This window comes from Saimiri boliviensis, chromosome 19 (assembly GCF_048565385.1).
Source record: "Saimiri boliviensis isolate mSaiBol1 chromosome 19, mSaiBol1.pri, whole genome shotgun sequence".
NCBI classification, from domain to species: Eukaryota; Metazoa; Chordata; class Mammalia; order Primates; family Cebidae; genus Saimiri; species Saimiri boliviensis.
Genome location: NC_133467.1, coordinates 21,228,291 through 21,243,213, shown reverse-complemented (window position 1 = coordinate 21,243,213; position 14,923 = coordinate 21,228,291). Strand labels below are relative to the sequence as shown.

General features: G+C 41.3%; 1 protein-coding gene across 9 annotated transcripts in view; it reads left to right on the top strand.

Moving 5' to 3' along the window:
- Window positions 1–14,923, top strand: part of C19H1orf105 (chromosome 19 C1orf105 homolog) — a 79,802-nt gene that overhangs the window by 6,807 nt on the left and 58,072 nt on the right. For 8 of the 9 annotated variants that reach the window (XR_012515156.1, XR_012515157.1, XR_012515155.1 and 5 more), the window contains exons 1-4: window positions 829–1,357; window positions 4,630–4,707; window positions 8,469–8,536; window positions 12,090–12,157. Coding sequence is in view for 2 of the 9 variants with exons in the window: in XM_010336131.3 (XP_010334433.2) it covers window positions 1,271–1,357; window positions 4,630–4,707; window positions 8,469–8,536; window positions 12,090–12,157 (301 nt within the window). In the remaining 7 variants the exon portion in view is untranslated. Of the gene's footprint in view, window positions 1–828; window positions 1,358–4,629; window positions 4,708–8,468; window positions 8,537–12,089; window positions 12,158–14,923 lie in introns of those variants that run through there. The other variant, XM_039459956.2, reaches the window with a different exon arrangement.

Sequence of the window (14,923 nt, the reverse complement as noted above, 5' to 3'; positions counted from 1 at the left end):
TTTCATACTTATATTTCTTATATTGATCTAATGCATATAATTACACATACAATTTTTAAAGAGAATATTAAATGCTATTGGCCTAAAATAGTGATGTAATACAAATCAAATATAATAAGTCTGAATGCAGGGACATGGCTATTATTTTGTGTATATTTTTGTGTTTTTTTCCTAGTGAACATTAAGAGCATTTTTGAAAGCATATTTAGCTTTATACTTTAAAATGGCTGGTGTTTTCAGAAAGAAGGAATATGTGTAATACCATAAGGTTTTTTTGGGATATTGAAACCAGTTCTCTGACCACTACTTTTGGGATTCTATGTGGTAGAAATAATTCTGCCATTATATGGATTCTAAGAGTTTACTCTTCCCCTGAGGAAAGATAATCTGTTGTTGACCCTTTTATCCAAAAACCTTCTAGCCGACTGAAGCCCAATACATGCGGTATTGGACAAATCTTTTAACCTTTCTGGACCACAGCTTTTTCATTGGGTTAATTGAAAGATTTGAACCAGGTGTCCTATGAGGGCTCTCTCAGTTAAGTTACAAGTGGGAAGGAGAAAAGAAATAGAAGTGTTGAAGGAAAGGACAGAGGCAAATGTGTCAGTACACCACACAGAGTGCTGTTTTAATCACCATCTGGTGCTCACATTTTCAGTTTTTATGTGAACAGGTGTGTAAGAGAGAAAGAAAGGGAGTGAAAAATAGAAGGAGGAGAGTGGAGGGAGAGAGAGATGGAGAGAAACGTGATTATCTGTTTCTTTACCAAGGGTTCAAGGAGGCCACGGCTTTGGGCCATGAGCCAGCCCTTAGACACCACAGCAGATATTGTCCTCAGGTATGAGGATGCTTCCAATTGTAAAACATGCTTTGGCTTCTGGGGACTGGCTGAAATCTGCGTCATCCCTTGGCCAGGCTCTCACTAGGTTGCTGTCAGTCTCCTGTCACAACTGCTGTCTGCTGTCCAGAGGACAGTTGCTTGGGAACTGAGAACCCCGTTAACATTCCGGTGCTTCTGGCTCTAGACCTAATATAACCAGGGCCTTGTGCTATGAACCTGGACATTTCCCTCTCCATTCCTGTTAGTACTGCCGAGCTGGCCATAAGGAAACCAAGAGTGAGAAGGGAATGCTGCAGAAGAAAAAGACCCAAGACCTGGGTTTCAGGGCTGGGAAAGAAAGCAAGACAGAATGGAGGAAATGAGGCCTGCAGGACATGGAGTCCCAAATGTTTGCATCACCTTTGAAGTAGCCTATCACAGCTGCATTCCATGCTCTTCAATGCCCTCATCCATTCTCCAGAGAGAAATGGAGCAGCTCTTCCTGGAGGCCAGGCTTCAACTGATGGCGAGTCTGAGGTAGAGTACAGCACAGATCAAAGACAGCTTTTTACCTTTATGTGTAAAGTGTAAAGGGACAGGATTAGAGTATCCGCTTATGTCTTCTTGACCACAAAGACTATTATCAGTAGGGAAAGGGAGACCTGGAGAGTTTATATTATTGACAAAAGTCACCTGAGTTGTTCATGAGCCAGGACTGGAACAGAACTCTTTGGGCATCTATCCAGTGCTCTTCCTCAGCACATTACATAGAATGAATTTGTTGCACGACAACACTAATGTTCTGTAATATTTCCCTGAAGACAAAAGACAGTGCTATAATAGTGATCTTCATGTATATATGTATTTTTTGTTTTAGGTGAATATATATATATATATATTTGTGTATGTATGTATGTTGTGTCTATAATTATACACATATTTAGACACATATATATGTATGTATGTTGTGTCTATATTTAGACCTGATCATTTAAATTGCTTACAATGACTCAGTCATTCACCCAATGTTTGTTGAATACTTACTGTGTGCCAGATTCTATCATAGGCTCTAGGAATACAAAGATGTATAAAAACATGATTCTTGCTCTTAAATATAATAACTCAGCCCATTGGAGGAAACAAACACATTTACAAACAAGAAGAATAGTGCAAATACAAAGAAAGCTAGATTGAGTTTATGATGCAATTAAAGAGGCAGACACCCAACTGAGGTTAGGAGAGTGAGAAATAGTAGGAGGCCCAGGAGAAAGGTTTTCTGAAGATTTAACACCTATACTATGTCTTAAATGAGTAGTTATCAAGGCCAGGTGGGACAATATATAAGCATTTCATCTTTCAGATTTTAAGAGATGACAGTCATCATGTTATGGGACTCTGTAGTCACATTTACAGTATTCATTAACCTAGCAAGATCTTGCTATAATATCTGTTGCTTGATTTGCAGTGAACTCTGAGATTCTGATTCCTGTAGGGTCTAGTAGTATTCTTAGCAAAAACCAGAAGTTTGGAAAAAAGTGAAGGAAATACTTTCGGTGAAGAGTTTATAACTCTACTAAAAACAAACCCGCCCAAGGATTCTCCCATATCAACCTCCCCTGTCCAGATCTTCTCATCCCTTCAGACTGAGTACAAATTCCATCTCTAGGAAGTCTTTCCTGATTTCTCCAATCAGGAGTGGTTTCTCTGTTTTCTGGAGTCAAAGAGGTATCACTGGCTCTTGTATGATATCTAATATGTTCTACCTTAATTGTAGTTTCAGAAATGTACTTCAGTCTCACACCTCAAAGATGCAAGGGATGGATGGAGGAGCTAGAGCTTCAGGGAATACCACCCCAAGGGTATCAGGAAGACATGGTAGAAAGTTGAATTAGCCCAAAGCACAGGAGTCAATACACACACAGACACTTCCTGTCTAGTCTCTCTTCTCACTCCATCCATCCTCCCACCAGACAACCTGTCCATTCTAACCTATATTCACTTACCTGAAGCTGATTTGCCAGATTCTTCTTTCAGGTTGTTGTGTAGTGTTTCCTGGGCTTTGAACACCCTCCCCTATCCTTGTTCACTCCACAAATACCTACCAAGCATTGCCTGTTTTTTTCACCCTTCTCAGACCCTTCCCTCTCTGCTCCACCCCCAGTTGAGCTCAATGATCCCTTTCAGCTTCACTGGGGCCTCGATATATTTCTGTTGTAGCATCTTCAACACCGTCATACTTCTTGATGTATAGGCTGCTGGATGGTGAGCAGCTTGAGGTCACAAACTATATTTTATTTATCTCAGTGTCTCCAGTACCTAATGGATGAGTAAATGAATGGATTTGTATTCTTCTTTTGTCTTCCTTAGAAACTTCCTTCCAGAAACTTTGCCTTATTCATCTGTGTGTCACAACACCCTTTACTTGGTAGCCTCACAATAGATGTTTGTTGTTGAATGACTGAATCTAGTTATTCACACACATACTTGGACATACCAACCCACAACATTGTAATACTGAGTTGATTCTTTTTAGAGTGCCCTATAAAAATGAAGTGTATTTTAAATATTTGTTAAAAGAATCCCATTTTGTTACTAGTTTTTTGCCATCAAACCCCCACTGATGCCTCACCTAAGTGCCATATGTCCCTCACAGGATGAAGCTACTTGCAGAACAATCTGGCAAAGGCCATCCTAGGAGCACACCTCAGGAACTCCTCACTTTCTGTTCTTCCTCTTTCTGTTCCCCATGCCTCCCAGGGCAACAGGAATGGGTCAAGGCACACTCTGGAGTGATGGGCCAGCAAGCATATCAAATGAAAGAGAAGACTTCGGTCAAATAGTCTTCTCAGTGTGGTTTTCTTCTCCTCCATATTCTGCACCTTGTGTGACCGTATCTCATGACTGATGTCAATGTGAATGAGGAAGGTTAAGAGAGAATCCCCAAACATAATTTTAGCCGCAAGTTCCCATTTGCTTCTTAAACAAACCTTTATCAGACATGCAAACGAGAACCTCCTGAAGGAGGTATAAATGCCCAGAGTCTTCTCTTTAACCCTTTTGCAGAAATGAAATCAGAACAAAAAGCAGTAATTACAGTGAGCAGACAGGGTGCCCCTGACCTTCTTCCACTGGTTGTTTCTTCACCTGCTGAGACAGCCTCTCTTCCGGAGGATTGAGGGGCTCAGGACCCACACAGAAGCTTGAGTTCTGTTTGTGGCTTCATTCATTGTGCTCAGGAGGTACAGAAGGGCCAAATGGTCCTGGACCATGGATGCATGAGAGCTGATGCTGGCCCAGAGTTAAGGCATGAGAAAGGAGGGCGATGCTTGGGAAAGGCCCATGAAAAAGGTTTGCAGAAGAGAAGTCTTCTCTTCATTCTTTCTCAGGCCATCAGAGATCCTCAGTCTATATAGTGGAGGCTTTGTCTGAAATGGAAAAAATGGGCCACCTATATGAAAATGCAGTCCCTCAGACATGGGTGCTCAGGCTGGAAAGCAGAGACCCCACTGAATGTCAGGCCCCAGCCACCTCTGCCAGCTGTCTTTATATCTGTACACTGTATGCAGCAGGCTCAAGACCACTGTTTAGCCTGTGTCTCACTCCTTCCTGCCTAAACTCTCAGAACCTACCAACGACAGCACACTCCAGATTCAACATCCACCCTGGATGGGCTGAGATCAGAGCACCCATCTCTGCTTTATGGAAGGACAAACTGTTACCTCTCTCCCCCCTCCACTGCTTTCCTACGTCTTTGCTGCCCTGCATGCTCCTCCATTTTCTCACCTTCCTCTGTCTCTGTTTTCCCTCAGGCCAAGAGGAACCAGAGTGACTCCATGCTGCTGCTCAGAAACCAGCAACTGTGCTCCACATGCCGAGAAATGAAAATGGTAGGCAAGGGGGAAGACAGAGATGGGCACGGGCATCTCAGGGCACAGCACTTCCCTTCCACGCCAAGCCCTGTGGAGAGAGATGGTGATGGGGCCTAGATAAAGGCTGCCAAGGAGGAACTGTTGGTCCAGGGAGCAGCATCAACTGACAGAACGTGATCAGCCTTCTCCATTTCAACAAGCCAAAGGGGAAGCAACATAGGTGGGCCACAGTAGAGATGCAGGGAGCCACTTTGCCTTGGACTCCTAAGTAACTGCAGCCTCTCAGAGGCTCAGGGGGTTATGGAGCTTCTTCTCTCTCCTTAATGTAGCCCCCACACAACACATATGCACACACCCTTCTCTCCATCATTACAATCAGGAGACATACCGCTTCATGTTTGGGTCTACTGTTAATTTAGGCAGCATCTCAAGAGAAAGACTGGGGAGAGAGTCTACAGTACTTTCTAGGTAGTCAGGGATGGTGTCACCTGCTTTGGATACCTGTAACATGTAGTGGAGAAAGGTGGGAGGGGAGAAGTGTTAGGAAAATAAAGGAGAGCAAGGGAGATGTGGAGGGAACAAAGACAAACTTCTGCCGTCTGTCAGAGTTGCTGGATCAGAGGCCTGGTTCAGGAAGGATGCTAGACTAGGCTGGAGTTAGGCCTTGGGTTAATTTAAGAATTCGAGTTAGTGTTGGGATGGTTGCTAGTGTCAGGATAAGGAAGAGGTTTGGGTTAAGGGGTAATTTAGCAACATGCTTAGGTTTGAATTAAGGGCTGGGGGAGCGTTTCTTCAACTCTAATATCCTGTAATTCTCCTTTGACCTGGGGAGGAAGTTGGGGTAAATGTGTAGGCTAAGTGTGCTTAAAACGAAGGGCAAAGAATGGAACAAAAAATAGAAGCTGTAAGAGAGGCTCCTCTTAGCCACTGAGTTCATGGCAAGTCTTCAGGCTAGTCGGATGTGAAAGAGTGGCAGTTTCGTGAAATTTTTATGTGGGATTTAGAAATTTACTGAAGCTACTGGCAAAGCTGCACCTGGATGTTGCCGTCTGTGTTCATTTTTCACACAACTATGATCACTGGGTTAAATATTAGCATTGGCTGAAGTCTGGAAAACTGGGATTGGTATTTCTCCTGGTCTTATTCCTGGAAGCTCTTGTGTCCACATTGAGAATGCACCCATCCCAGGCCTAAGCTGGCCTTGGCCAGGTGGCACACTTGGGATGTCAGCAGCGTCCTCTTTCTCAAGATCTCTTCTCTGACCTTTGCCCTTTTCCAGGAAAGATAGAAGTGGGGCCACAGGCTGTAATTTTATCGTTTATCGCAGCTTCTAGAAGGAGGGGCTTCGAGCATAAAAGTGCCCAGGGACCCTTTTCTACTGCTGTCAGAATCTGGTGGGAAACTACAGAAACTTAGAAAATAAACACGAGGCCGGGCGCAGTGGCTCACGTCTGTAATCCCAGCACTTTGGGAGGCCGAGGTGGGTGGATCACGAGGTCAAGAGATCGAGACCATTCTGGTCAACATGGTGAAACCCCGTCTCTACTAAAAATACAAAAAAAAAAAAAAAAAAAATTAGCTGGGCATGGTGGTGCACACCTGTAGTCCTAGTCCCAGCTACTCGGGAGGCTGAGGCAGGAGAATTCCTTGAACCCGGGAAGTGGAGGTTGCAGTGAGCCGAGATGGTGCCATTCACTCCAGCCTAGGTGACAGAGCGAGACTCCATCTCAAAAAAATATATATATTAAATTAAAAAATTTAAAATAAAATAAAAAAGAATTTAGCACTAGATAAATAAAAGCACAAAATAGATGAATCTCAAAAAATGTAAACAGGACCTGGTTATGTAATTACTCATGTTCCTGTATAACCTTGGGCCAGAAGTTCAACCATTCCGTGCAGAAGAAATACCTACTGACAGTTACGGTTGTGAGTCACCAGGGATATTTGCCTTGGTTTTATCTAGGCTGTGTTTTGTCATGTGTGCTCCAAACAGCTCGTCTTCCCCTTAATGCACCGATTTTGTAGTCCTGTTATCTGCACTGCTCTCTAATTAACGCTTTCAAGCCCTTAAAAGTAGGACTGTCAAGCTAGACATACTGTAAACAGACATTCTCTAACCTATATAAAAATTGTTTTAAGATAAATTAAGTTGATTTCAACAAACATTTATTGATTGTCTGCCATGGCCCAAGTACTTAGGTAAGCTACATAGAAAACAAAGAAAGAAAGAAAGAAAGAAAGAAAGAAAGAAAGAGACAGAAAGAAAAGAAAAGAAAAGAAAAGGAAGAAAGAAGACGTAAATCCTGCCTTTAAAGAGTCAACAAATAAGTAAATAATGACAACAGAATGTAATCAATAGAAATAGATCTGATGGGAAGTGAAGGGGCAGCAAAAGTAAATATCAAGAAAGTCTTCCTTGAAAAAAAAAAAGAGTATTTCGGGTTTTCCAGAATGAATAGGAGTCCACCACAGTATACTTTTTCTCACAAACAAAATGCTGTCTTTGCAGGCAGCTTTGCTCTGATGGAACCACTGTGGTGCAGTTCATTCATGTAAGAGCACTAGCTGGATTTAGGGGATTTAGAACAGGAATCATGCTATTTAGGAGGAGGTAGAGAGTTTCCTGCATCTTTCGTTGGAGCAGGGTCAACTTTAGATAAATTTTTGAATAAAGCAGTCTGTCTCTGGCACATTCTCATCCCCTTTTCTATTTAGAAACCTCGCCTCAGGTTCACACCAAAGCCTCGGCTGCCCCCGCAATGCCCAGAAGTTCCTTGTTACCGGGTCATTTCCTTCTTCTTCCTCTTTCATCCTTTCTTCAGCTAATGAGTTAGGAGAACAAGCTGGTTAAACACAGTACATTTTTGGCATTTATATAGCCTTTGTGTTCAGTTTTTTGCTATTTTCAAGCACATCTAAAGGTCCTTGATTCACCGTAATTTGTAACTTTTTTATGTCATAAACTTAAATCATGAGTCACCTGGTACAAGTCACTTAGTGAGTAAAGTAGTTGAACACCTGCACCTACATCTTTGTGATTATCATTTTATTATTATAGCTACAATAATTTTTGAGAAATAATGGAAAAATGCTTCCTAGTGAAAACATTCTTAAAAGAAAACCAACATCTAGTTCTAGGAACAAATTTGGAAAAGTTCAAGAAAGTTATGTTTCTTAACAAAAAATACTGTAACTGTACATTGATTTTAGGTCTGTATAAAGGACACCTTTAAAATTCCAAGTGTGCTTCAGGGTGGGTTCATTCATTCACTACTGTGATCAAAAATATTTCTTAGACATCGTGTTAGCAGCTGGAAATACAGAAACAGAGACAAGGTCTAAGCTGAAAGTCTGTCAGGGAAGCCAGACATTATGCAAATAAATGCAATATAAAGGTTATGAGTATTTTGATACTGGAGGCCCTAAGAACATAGCACCGGGAACTACCAAATAGTACTCCAGGAGTCAGTAGTCTCTGTGGGAAAGTGATAGTTAACCTGAGACCTGGAGAATGTGTGTGGTAGGAGTGGGGGCCTCTAAACAAACAGATTCTAAAGATTTACTAAATCTGGGTATCTAATTTCAACTGATATCCAGGGAAGAACAAAGACTCTGACTTGAGGGAAGGGTGAAACCCTCTGGTTCATTCATATCACAAAAGGATATATGAATGACTTTGATATCAAATACAACTCAAGTTTGCTAAAGTGGTACTTTATTTATTTAAATAAGAATGCAATTATAGGCAACGTTCTAAATGAGACTTTCTTCTTGAGGTACAACCAAGAACAATGAAAATCCTAGATGATCCAAAAGTATCCTTTGAGAATTTTATGAGTCATAGGTAAGTCAACAATTTAAATCAGGACATGACTTTAATTCTGGTTATATTGGTTTGAGGACACAGGAGAGTGGATTGAGAAGCATAGTAAGAGGAATGTTTAAGGCCTGCTTAGGGAACAGGCTTCTTGACTGGTTTTATTTCCCGGTTAAACCAAATCATTTGATCAAAAAAGAAAGTTCACCTTTTTGTTTGAACAACTACTGAAACTACTGTGGAAAGTATAATCTTCCTTTCCACCTTCACAAGAACAATATAAGAAATATGATAGGAAATTTCTTTGATAATTCAGGTGGAACTAAATACAAATTGACCATATAGATGACATATCTAATTTGCAAGATATGGGAGATAACACATAATCTCTCCTTAGTCCAAGATACTCTCTGCTATGTTCTATTAACTAAAATTCCTCTTATCAGTTTGTTTGGTTGTTATTTAAAGCTTTTTTAAAAATCAAGATAGAGTATAACAGATACAAAATCCAGTTGGAATTCTGATTAGTTGTTGTTGTTATTGAGATGGAGTCTCTCTCTGTCACCCAGGCTAGAGTACAGTGGTGCAATCTTGGCTCACTGCAATCTTTGCCTCCCAGGTTTAAGCAATTCTCCTGTCTCAACCTCCCAAGTAGCTGGGATTGCAGGTGCCCACCATCATGCCCGGCTAATTTTTTTTTCTTAGTAGAGATGGGGTTTAACCATTTTGGCCAGGCTGGTCTCAAACTCCTGAACCTCTGGTGATCCTCTTGCTTTGGCCTCCCAAAGTGCTGTGATTACAGGCGTGAGCCACCATGCCCTGCATGGTTTTTCAAAGATTTTTTTCCTGCTATATTTAACTATCAGGCAGGGAAGAAGAACTCTGTTTTTACTTTATTAAAACATGCAAAACAGGCCAGGCACAGTGGCTGACGCCTATAATCCTAGCACTTTGGGAGGCCAAGGCAGGTGTATCACCTGAGGTCAGCAGTTCAAGACCAGCCTGGCCAATATGGTGAAACCCCAAGTCTAGTAAAAATACAAAAATTAGCTGGGCATGGTGGCAGGCCCCTGTAATTCCAGCTACTTGGGAGGCTGAGGCAGGAGAATCACTTGAACCCAGGAGGTGGAGGTTGCAGTGAGCCAAGATCACGTCATTGCACTCCAGGGAGGAGTGAAACTCCATCTAAAAAAAAAAAATCGCAAAACATGGACTCATTCTGAATAAGACATCAATACAGGTCAAATTGCATTGCAATAGATGGTTGGAAAGTGGACACACACTCACCCTTACATGTGACTAACCAAAAAAGCTATATGTAATCTAATGGCAATTTTAATTTTTTTTCCTGGTACAGAGAGCAATAATGTGGAAAAATAAATACTTTTTTTTTATAACCTTATGTTGAACAGTGATACATGTTCTGATTCCTTTTATGACCTTAGGGCCATTTGTTCCAGATACACTGAAAACATGTACCCAGTTCCTGGGCCGTGGTAGCCCACAAGGTTATAATGGAAGTGGCTATTTGAGCAGTACCAGCTCCATCACTAATAACGTTGAGCTATACTGATGCTATACTTTTAAACAGTGCTTATATGGTTAAAGTAATTCTAATAAATAAATATTCATTATGAACTTTAAATGTAAAAACTGTACCATCTAAAATCAGAAATTTCTGAGCAAAATTCACTCTTATGCAAAATAACCTTTTGAAATTTGTTGCCCCATTTTACTTATCTTGCAAGTTTTATACTTTAAAGTACAAAATCCCAGAACATTAATTAGTTATATTCTAAACAATGAGCTCTTATCCCTTTAAAACTAAGACCAATGATTGAGCCAATCGTAAAATCATGTCAATAGCAACCAGACATATCATGAGATTGATTGCTGTATTCTTTTCTTCAGCGTTATGAAGGAAAACATACCACTTCTGTTTGAGCTAAAGTGGCTATAAAGCAAGGGCCTGGTTCTGTCTGTAGCTTTTAAAATCTGTTTTCATAGTTTTTAAGTATCACTGCATATGTAGGCAAGTAGAATTATCTTCACCGAAATCAAGGGTTTTTAAAAAGTGACTTTGCAGCCATTGCAGGAATTAAAATATAATACTTATTGAATGAAAAGAATGAAGGAAAAAAGGAAGAGAGGGAGAAAAGATGGGAAGATAGATACATAATTGTTGAATTGTAGAATAGATAGATCTTGGCCAGGCACAGTGGCTCACACCTGTAATCCCAGCACTTTGGGAGGCTGAGGTGGGCAGATCACCTGAGGTCGGGAGTTCGAGACCAGCCTGACCAACATGGAGAAACCCTGTCTCTACTAAAAATACAAAATTAGCCGGGCATTGTGGCGAGAACCTGTAATCCCGGCTACTCAGGAAGCTGAGGCAGGAGAATCGCTTGAACCCAAGAGGTAGAGGCGCAGTGAGCCAAGATGGTCCCATTCCTCTCCAGCCTGGGCAACAAGAGCAAAAACCCATCTTAAAAAAATTAAAAAAAAAAAAAAGAATAGACAGATCTTAAACTGTTCAGCCCTGAACATACCATCTGCCTGTTTGCCCAAAATGGGTCATAGAAGGCATTTTGCTTTCTTTTTTTTCTCAATCTCAGTGATAATTGATTAAAGCAAACTGGCTGAGCTTGCTATATTTTTGGTAGCAAAGCAAGAATAATCATGGAAGATCTTTGTGGAAGTAGAAACCATGACATGAATGTAGAGCCTTGGATAGCCCATTAAAGTTTACAGATGTGTCAGTCTTTAGAAATTAAGCAATTTAAACTAATGTAGAAGTGGTTTTGGCTTATATGTACTTTGCTCAAGGGTCCCCTCCACAGCTTTGGCCACCAGGAGAAACAGGATGTGTTCAGAGCATTTTCTCTGAAATGGAAAGGTTCTAAGTGAAATCCTTTTCAGCTTTACTCTTTAAGGGCAGATTATTGATCTGGAAGAGTGTTATATTTTTCTGGAAGTTAGAGGACTCTTTCCTTTATTCCTTCTATTTTCAGACCACATATGTTCTGACAGTAGAATAAAACATTCAAAATGAAGGTTTTATCAAAATCCACGAAAACAACACTAAGCAAAAGGTTGAGAATGAGTGGTCTTTGGACTAATCGTCTCACACTACTAGAAAGTGGCCTGATCACCAGGTTAACAAGTGCTGGATTCAAGAAATCATGTGTGTTTAAAAATGTATAAAGAGGCCTGGTATGGTGGCTCACACCTGTAATCCCAGCACTTTGGGATGCTGAGGCGAGCAGATCACCTCAAGTCAGGAGTTTTAAACCAGCCTGGCCAACATGGTAAAACCGCATCTCTACTGATAGTACAAAAATTAGCCAGGTATGGTGGTATGTGCCTGTAATCCCAGCTACTCAGGAGGCTGAGGCAGGAGAATCACTTGAACCCGGGAGGCAGAGGTTGCAGTGAGCTGAGGTCACACCATTGCACTCTAGCCTGGGCAACAAGAGCAAAAATGCCATCTCATAAATAAATAAATAATGTGTAAAGACACATTTCTTCCTACCAAGTCCTAGCCAATTAACTAATGTGTTTTCATGTTTCTTCTAATCAGAATGATGAGTCTTCGTCAGCCCAAAGTCCAGACTATACCTGAGCCTTTCCATGATGACATCCCAACAGGTTTGCTTTTTTAGAGTACTTACAGTGTGAAATATACTATGAAAAAAATGCTGTAGAATGAAAGTCTAATCCCTAAAATAAGTTCTAAATTTCCTGAGCAAATGCTCACTTTCTATCCCTTCCTCTTTCACGTATTGTCTTTTGACCTACTGGGATTGGTTCACAGCCCTTCTTTCACTCCAGCCCCACCTGTGGCCTCCTCAGGCATCACTTGCCCTTATCCATGTCATGTTCCTTCCAGGCTCTGTCCCCAGCACATGGCTGAAGACTTTCCGTGGAGATGGAGTACAAATGAAATAAACGTTTCCCTATAGTCAGTCCTGATGGTGCCAATCAAACTGGAAAGGGAACGGCATCTCTGCACCCTCAGAGTGGCCTCACCAAGGCCCTGAACCCTTCACCCCACCAGATCCCTAAAATACCTGCCTTCTCCCAGCAGCTGCCAGTGCTATTCTTATCTTCACTTGCTGTTGATAGAAACAAGGGAAGCAGCTCTGTTTCAGGTTTCAGCATTGACCTAAGTCTCAGCTTTTAGTTAAGACAATACTGGGCTGGTGAAGGTAGAATGAGCCATTATTTGGGGCAATATAATTCAAGGGCTTACTGCAGCACGGGCTGTCACTTTAGTGACCTTGTCCATCTTCTCATTTGCTCCCATATTAATTGAAGCCATTTGAACTTTTTTTTTCATTTGATATATAAGGTAAAGAAAATTAGAATCACTTTCCTCACTCTATACATATGGAAAAGTCTAAGCTTTATCCTAGGAGGTTGCTGGGGGACTAGGGCCAGAACGGAAGAGACATGTAGAAAGGAAATTTGAGGATTGAAGGGATGTCTTGAGGGGATGCCAAATGGGAGGACCAGAAACTCAGATAACAGCTGAGGTTTGGGGATAGCCACTCTAGTGGAGTGAAAATCTTTCAGTCCTAATGAATTGCTTCTTATGTATCCAAAAATATTAGCCTAGTTTATGGCTCTAACTTAGCCAAAGTGGAACCAAGAGCCTGCAGCTAAGAGTACCCACCCAATAAAAGCTCCCCACTCTGCTGTTCCCTGGCCTATGACCACCTCATTCTTTTGAAGCCAAGAGAACATGGGTGATAAGCATGTGCAGTTGATCTCATAGTTATCGGTGCCAGCTACACCCTCATTCTCAGTTTCCTTTGGACCTGGATTTTTTTAATCCTTTGCCTTGCAAAGGATTGAATCACACACACACACAGGCGTGCACACACACACACAGAGAGAGAGAGAAGAGAGAGAGAGAGAGAGAGAGAGAGAGAGAGAGAGACATACCATTGTCCGCCTTTCCCTCAGCAAAAATATATTTTGTGATCCTAGAGAACAATGTAATAATATGCCTTTGATCAATTTATTATCTGTGAGGTGTACTTCAATTCACAATTAAAGAGCTAGATTTTGCATAGCATCTAGGAAGAGCATGTTATGTGTTTGGATAGCCCTGGTTCTTGTCCATACAGTTCATCCCAGGACAGTAATCTCAGAGGTGGGACTATAGGGAGAGTAGTTGTAAAACTGGCTAGGAGCTGAAACTTGGTAGATCTACTGTTTGTTATAGTCGTGACCCTTCTGAGCTGACTTCGCTCTTGTATGTGCTCTTAGAGGTCATGAAAAAAGCACTAGCCTAGAAGTGAGGAGACCTGGGTAGGAATCCTAGTCTTGCTGTATAGGCTTGGCCTCTGTGTTCCCACCTGTAAAACCAGAGTAGCATTTTGTCCCATTGAAAGCTAGACCTTCAGCACAAGTGGCCTTCACCTTTGACTGATCCAGGAAAATTGCTGACACTGCCTTAGCCCTGCTCATTTATGCAGCTTAGACATGTTCATACTGTGGTACTTGCTGCTTATTGCTGAAGCCACCCGCCACCTGTGCTGTGTTCCCTGTGGACTGCTACAAATACTAAGTGGCTGACTCATCCCAGTGAACAACATTACCGCCTTTGATTGGCCAATTCATCTGTTGGTCACAGCAATGATTGCTAGCATTTTTTCTGGATTCTGCTTATCCTTAAATATTATCAATAATTCTTAATGACAACAAGAAAATAGAAAGAAATTATCTTTACAAGTGATGGGGATTCCTTCTGGGTTCATGAATCCCTTGACACCCGTGGGCTCTTAATCTCAATAAACATTAGTACAGATGCTAACCACCTAATGTGGGCCTACCACCTGGCCACACAGTGGTATGATACAACACAAAGAGCACTCACTGGGTTAGGATTAAGGATATCTGGGTTCTGGTTCTTAGTCCATTAGTGCCTGTGACCTTGGACTGCTGTTCCATCTTCATTACAGTGATGAGACTGAACTGGATCCAAGGTCTGCGATCATGTAACGTCTCTACCCCTCATTCACTTGGACCTTGTTCTCTGGAGCTTTTTCCAGAGAATTAAGTGTTCCAATTCTCTTAGTCACTCAGTGAATCCCAGTGGGAAGCTGTTATTTCTCGCACTGTTTTACCCCACTTCAAGTAATCTGTCTTCTGGAAAAAGTGAATATTAATCAACTTCTAATAAATCATATTTGAAGAAGAGGTAAGGTCAGGATTTTAAAGAACCCCTAAAATATATTATTTCACAAAATACAGATTTCTTTTGAAATGCAAGTACTTTCTCTTCTTACTGTAGCCTTTTTGTTAAGATCATGTTTATTATTTTTATTTTTTTAAAGAACAGAACTATATATGTGTCCTTGAAAAGTCTCCTGATAATTGAATCCTCTTTTCTCTTTGACTCATATG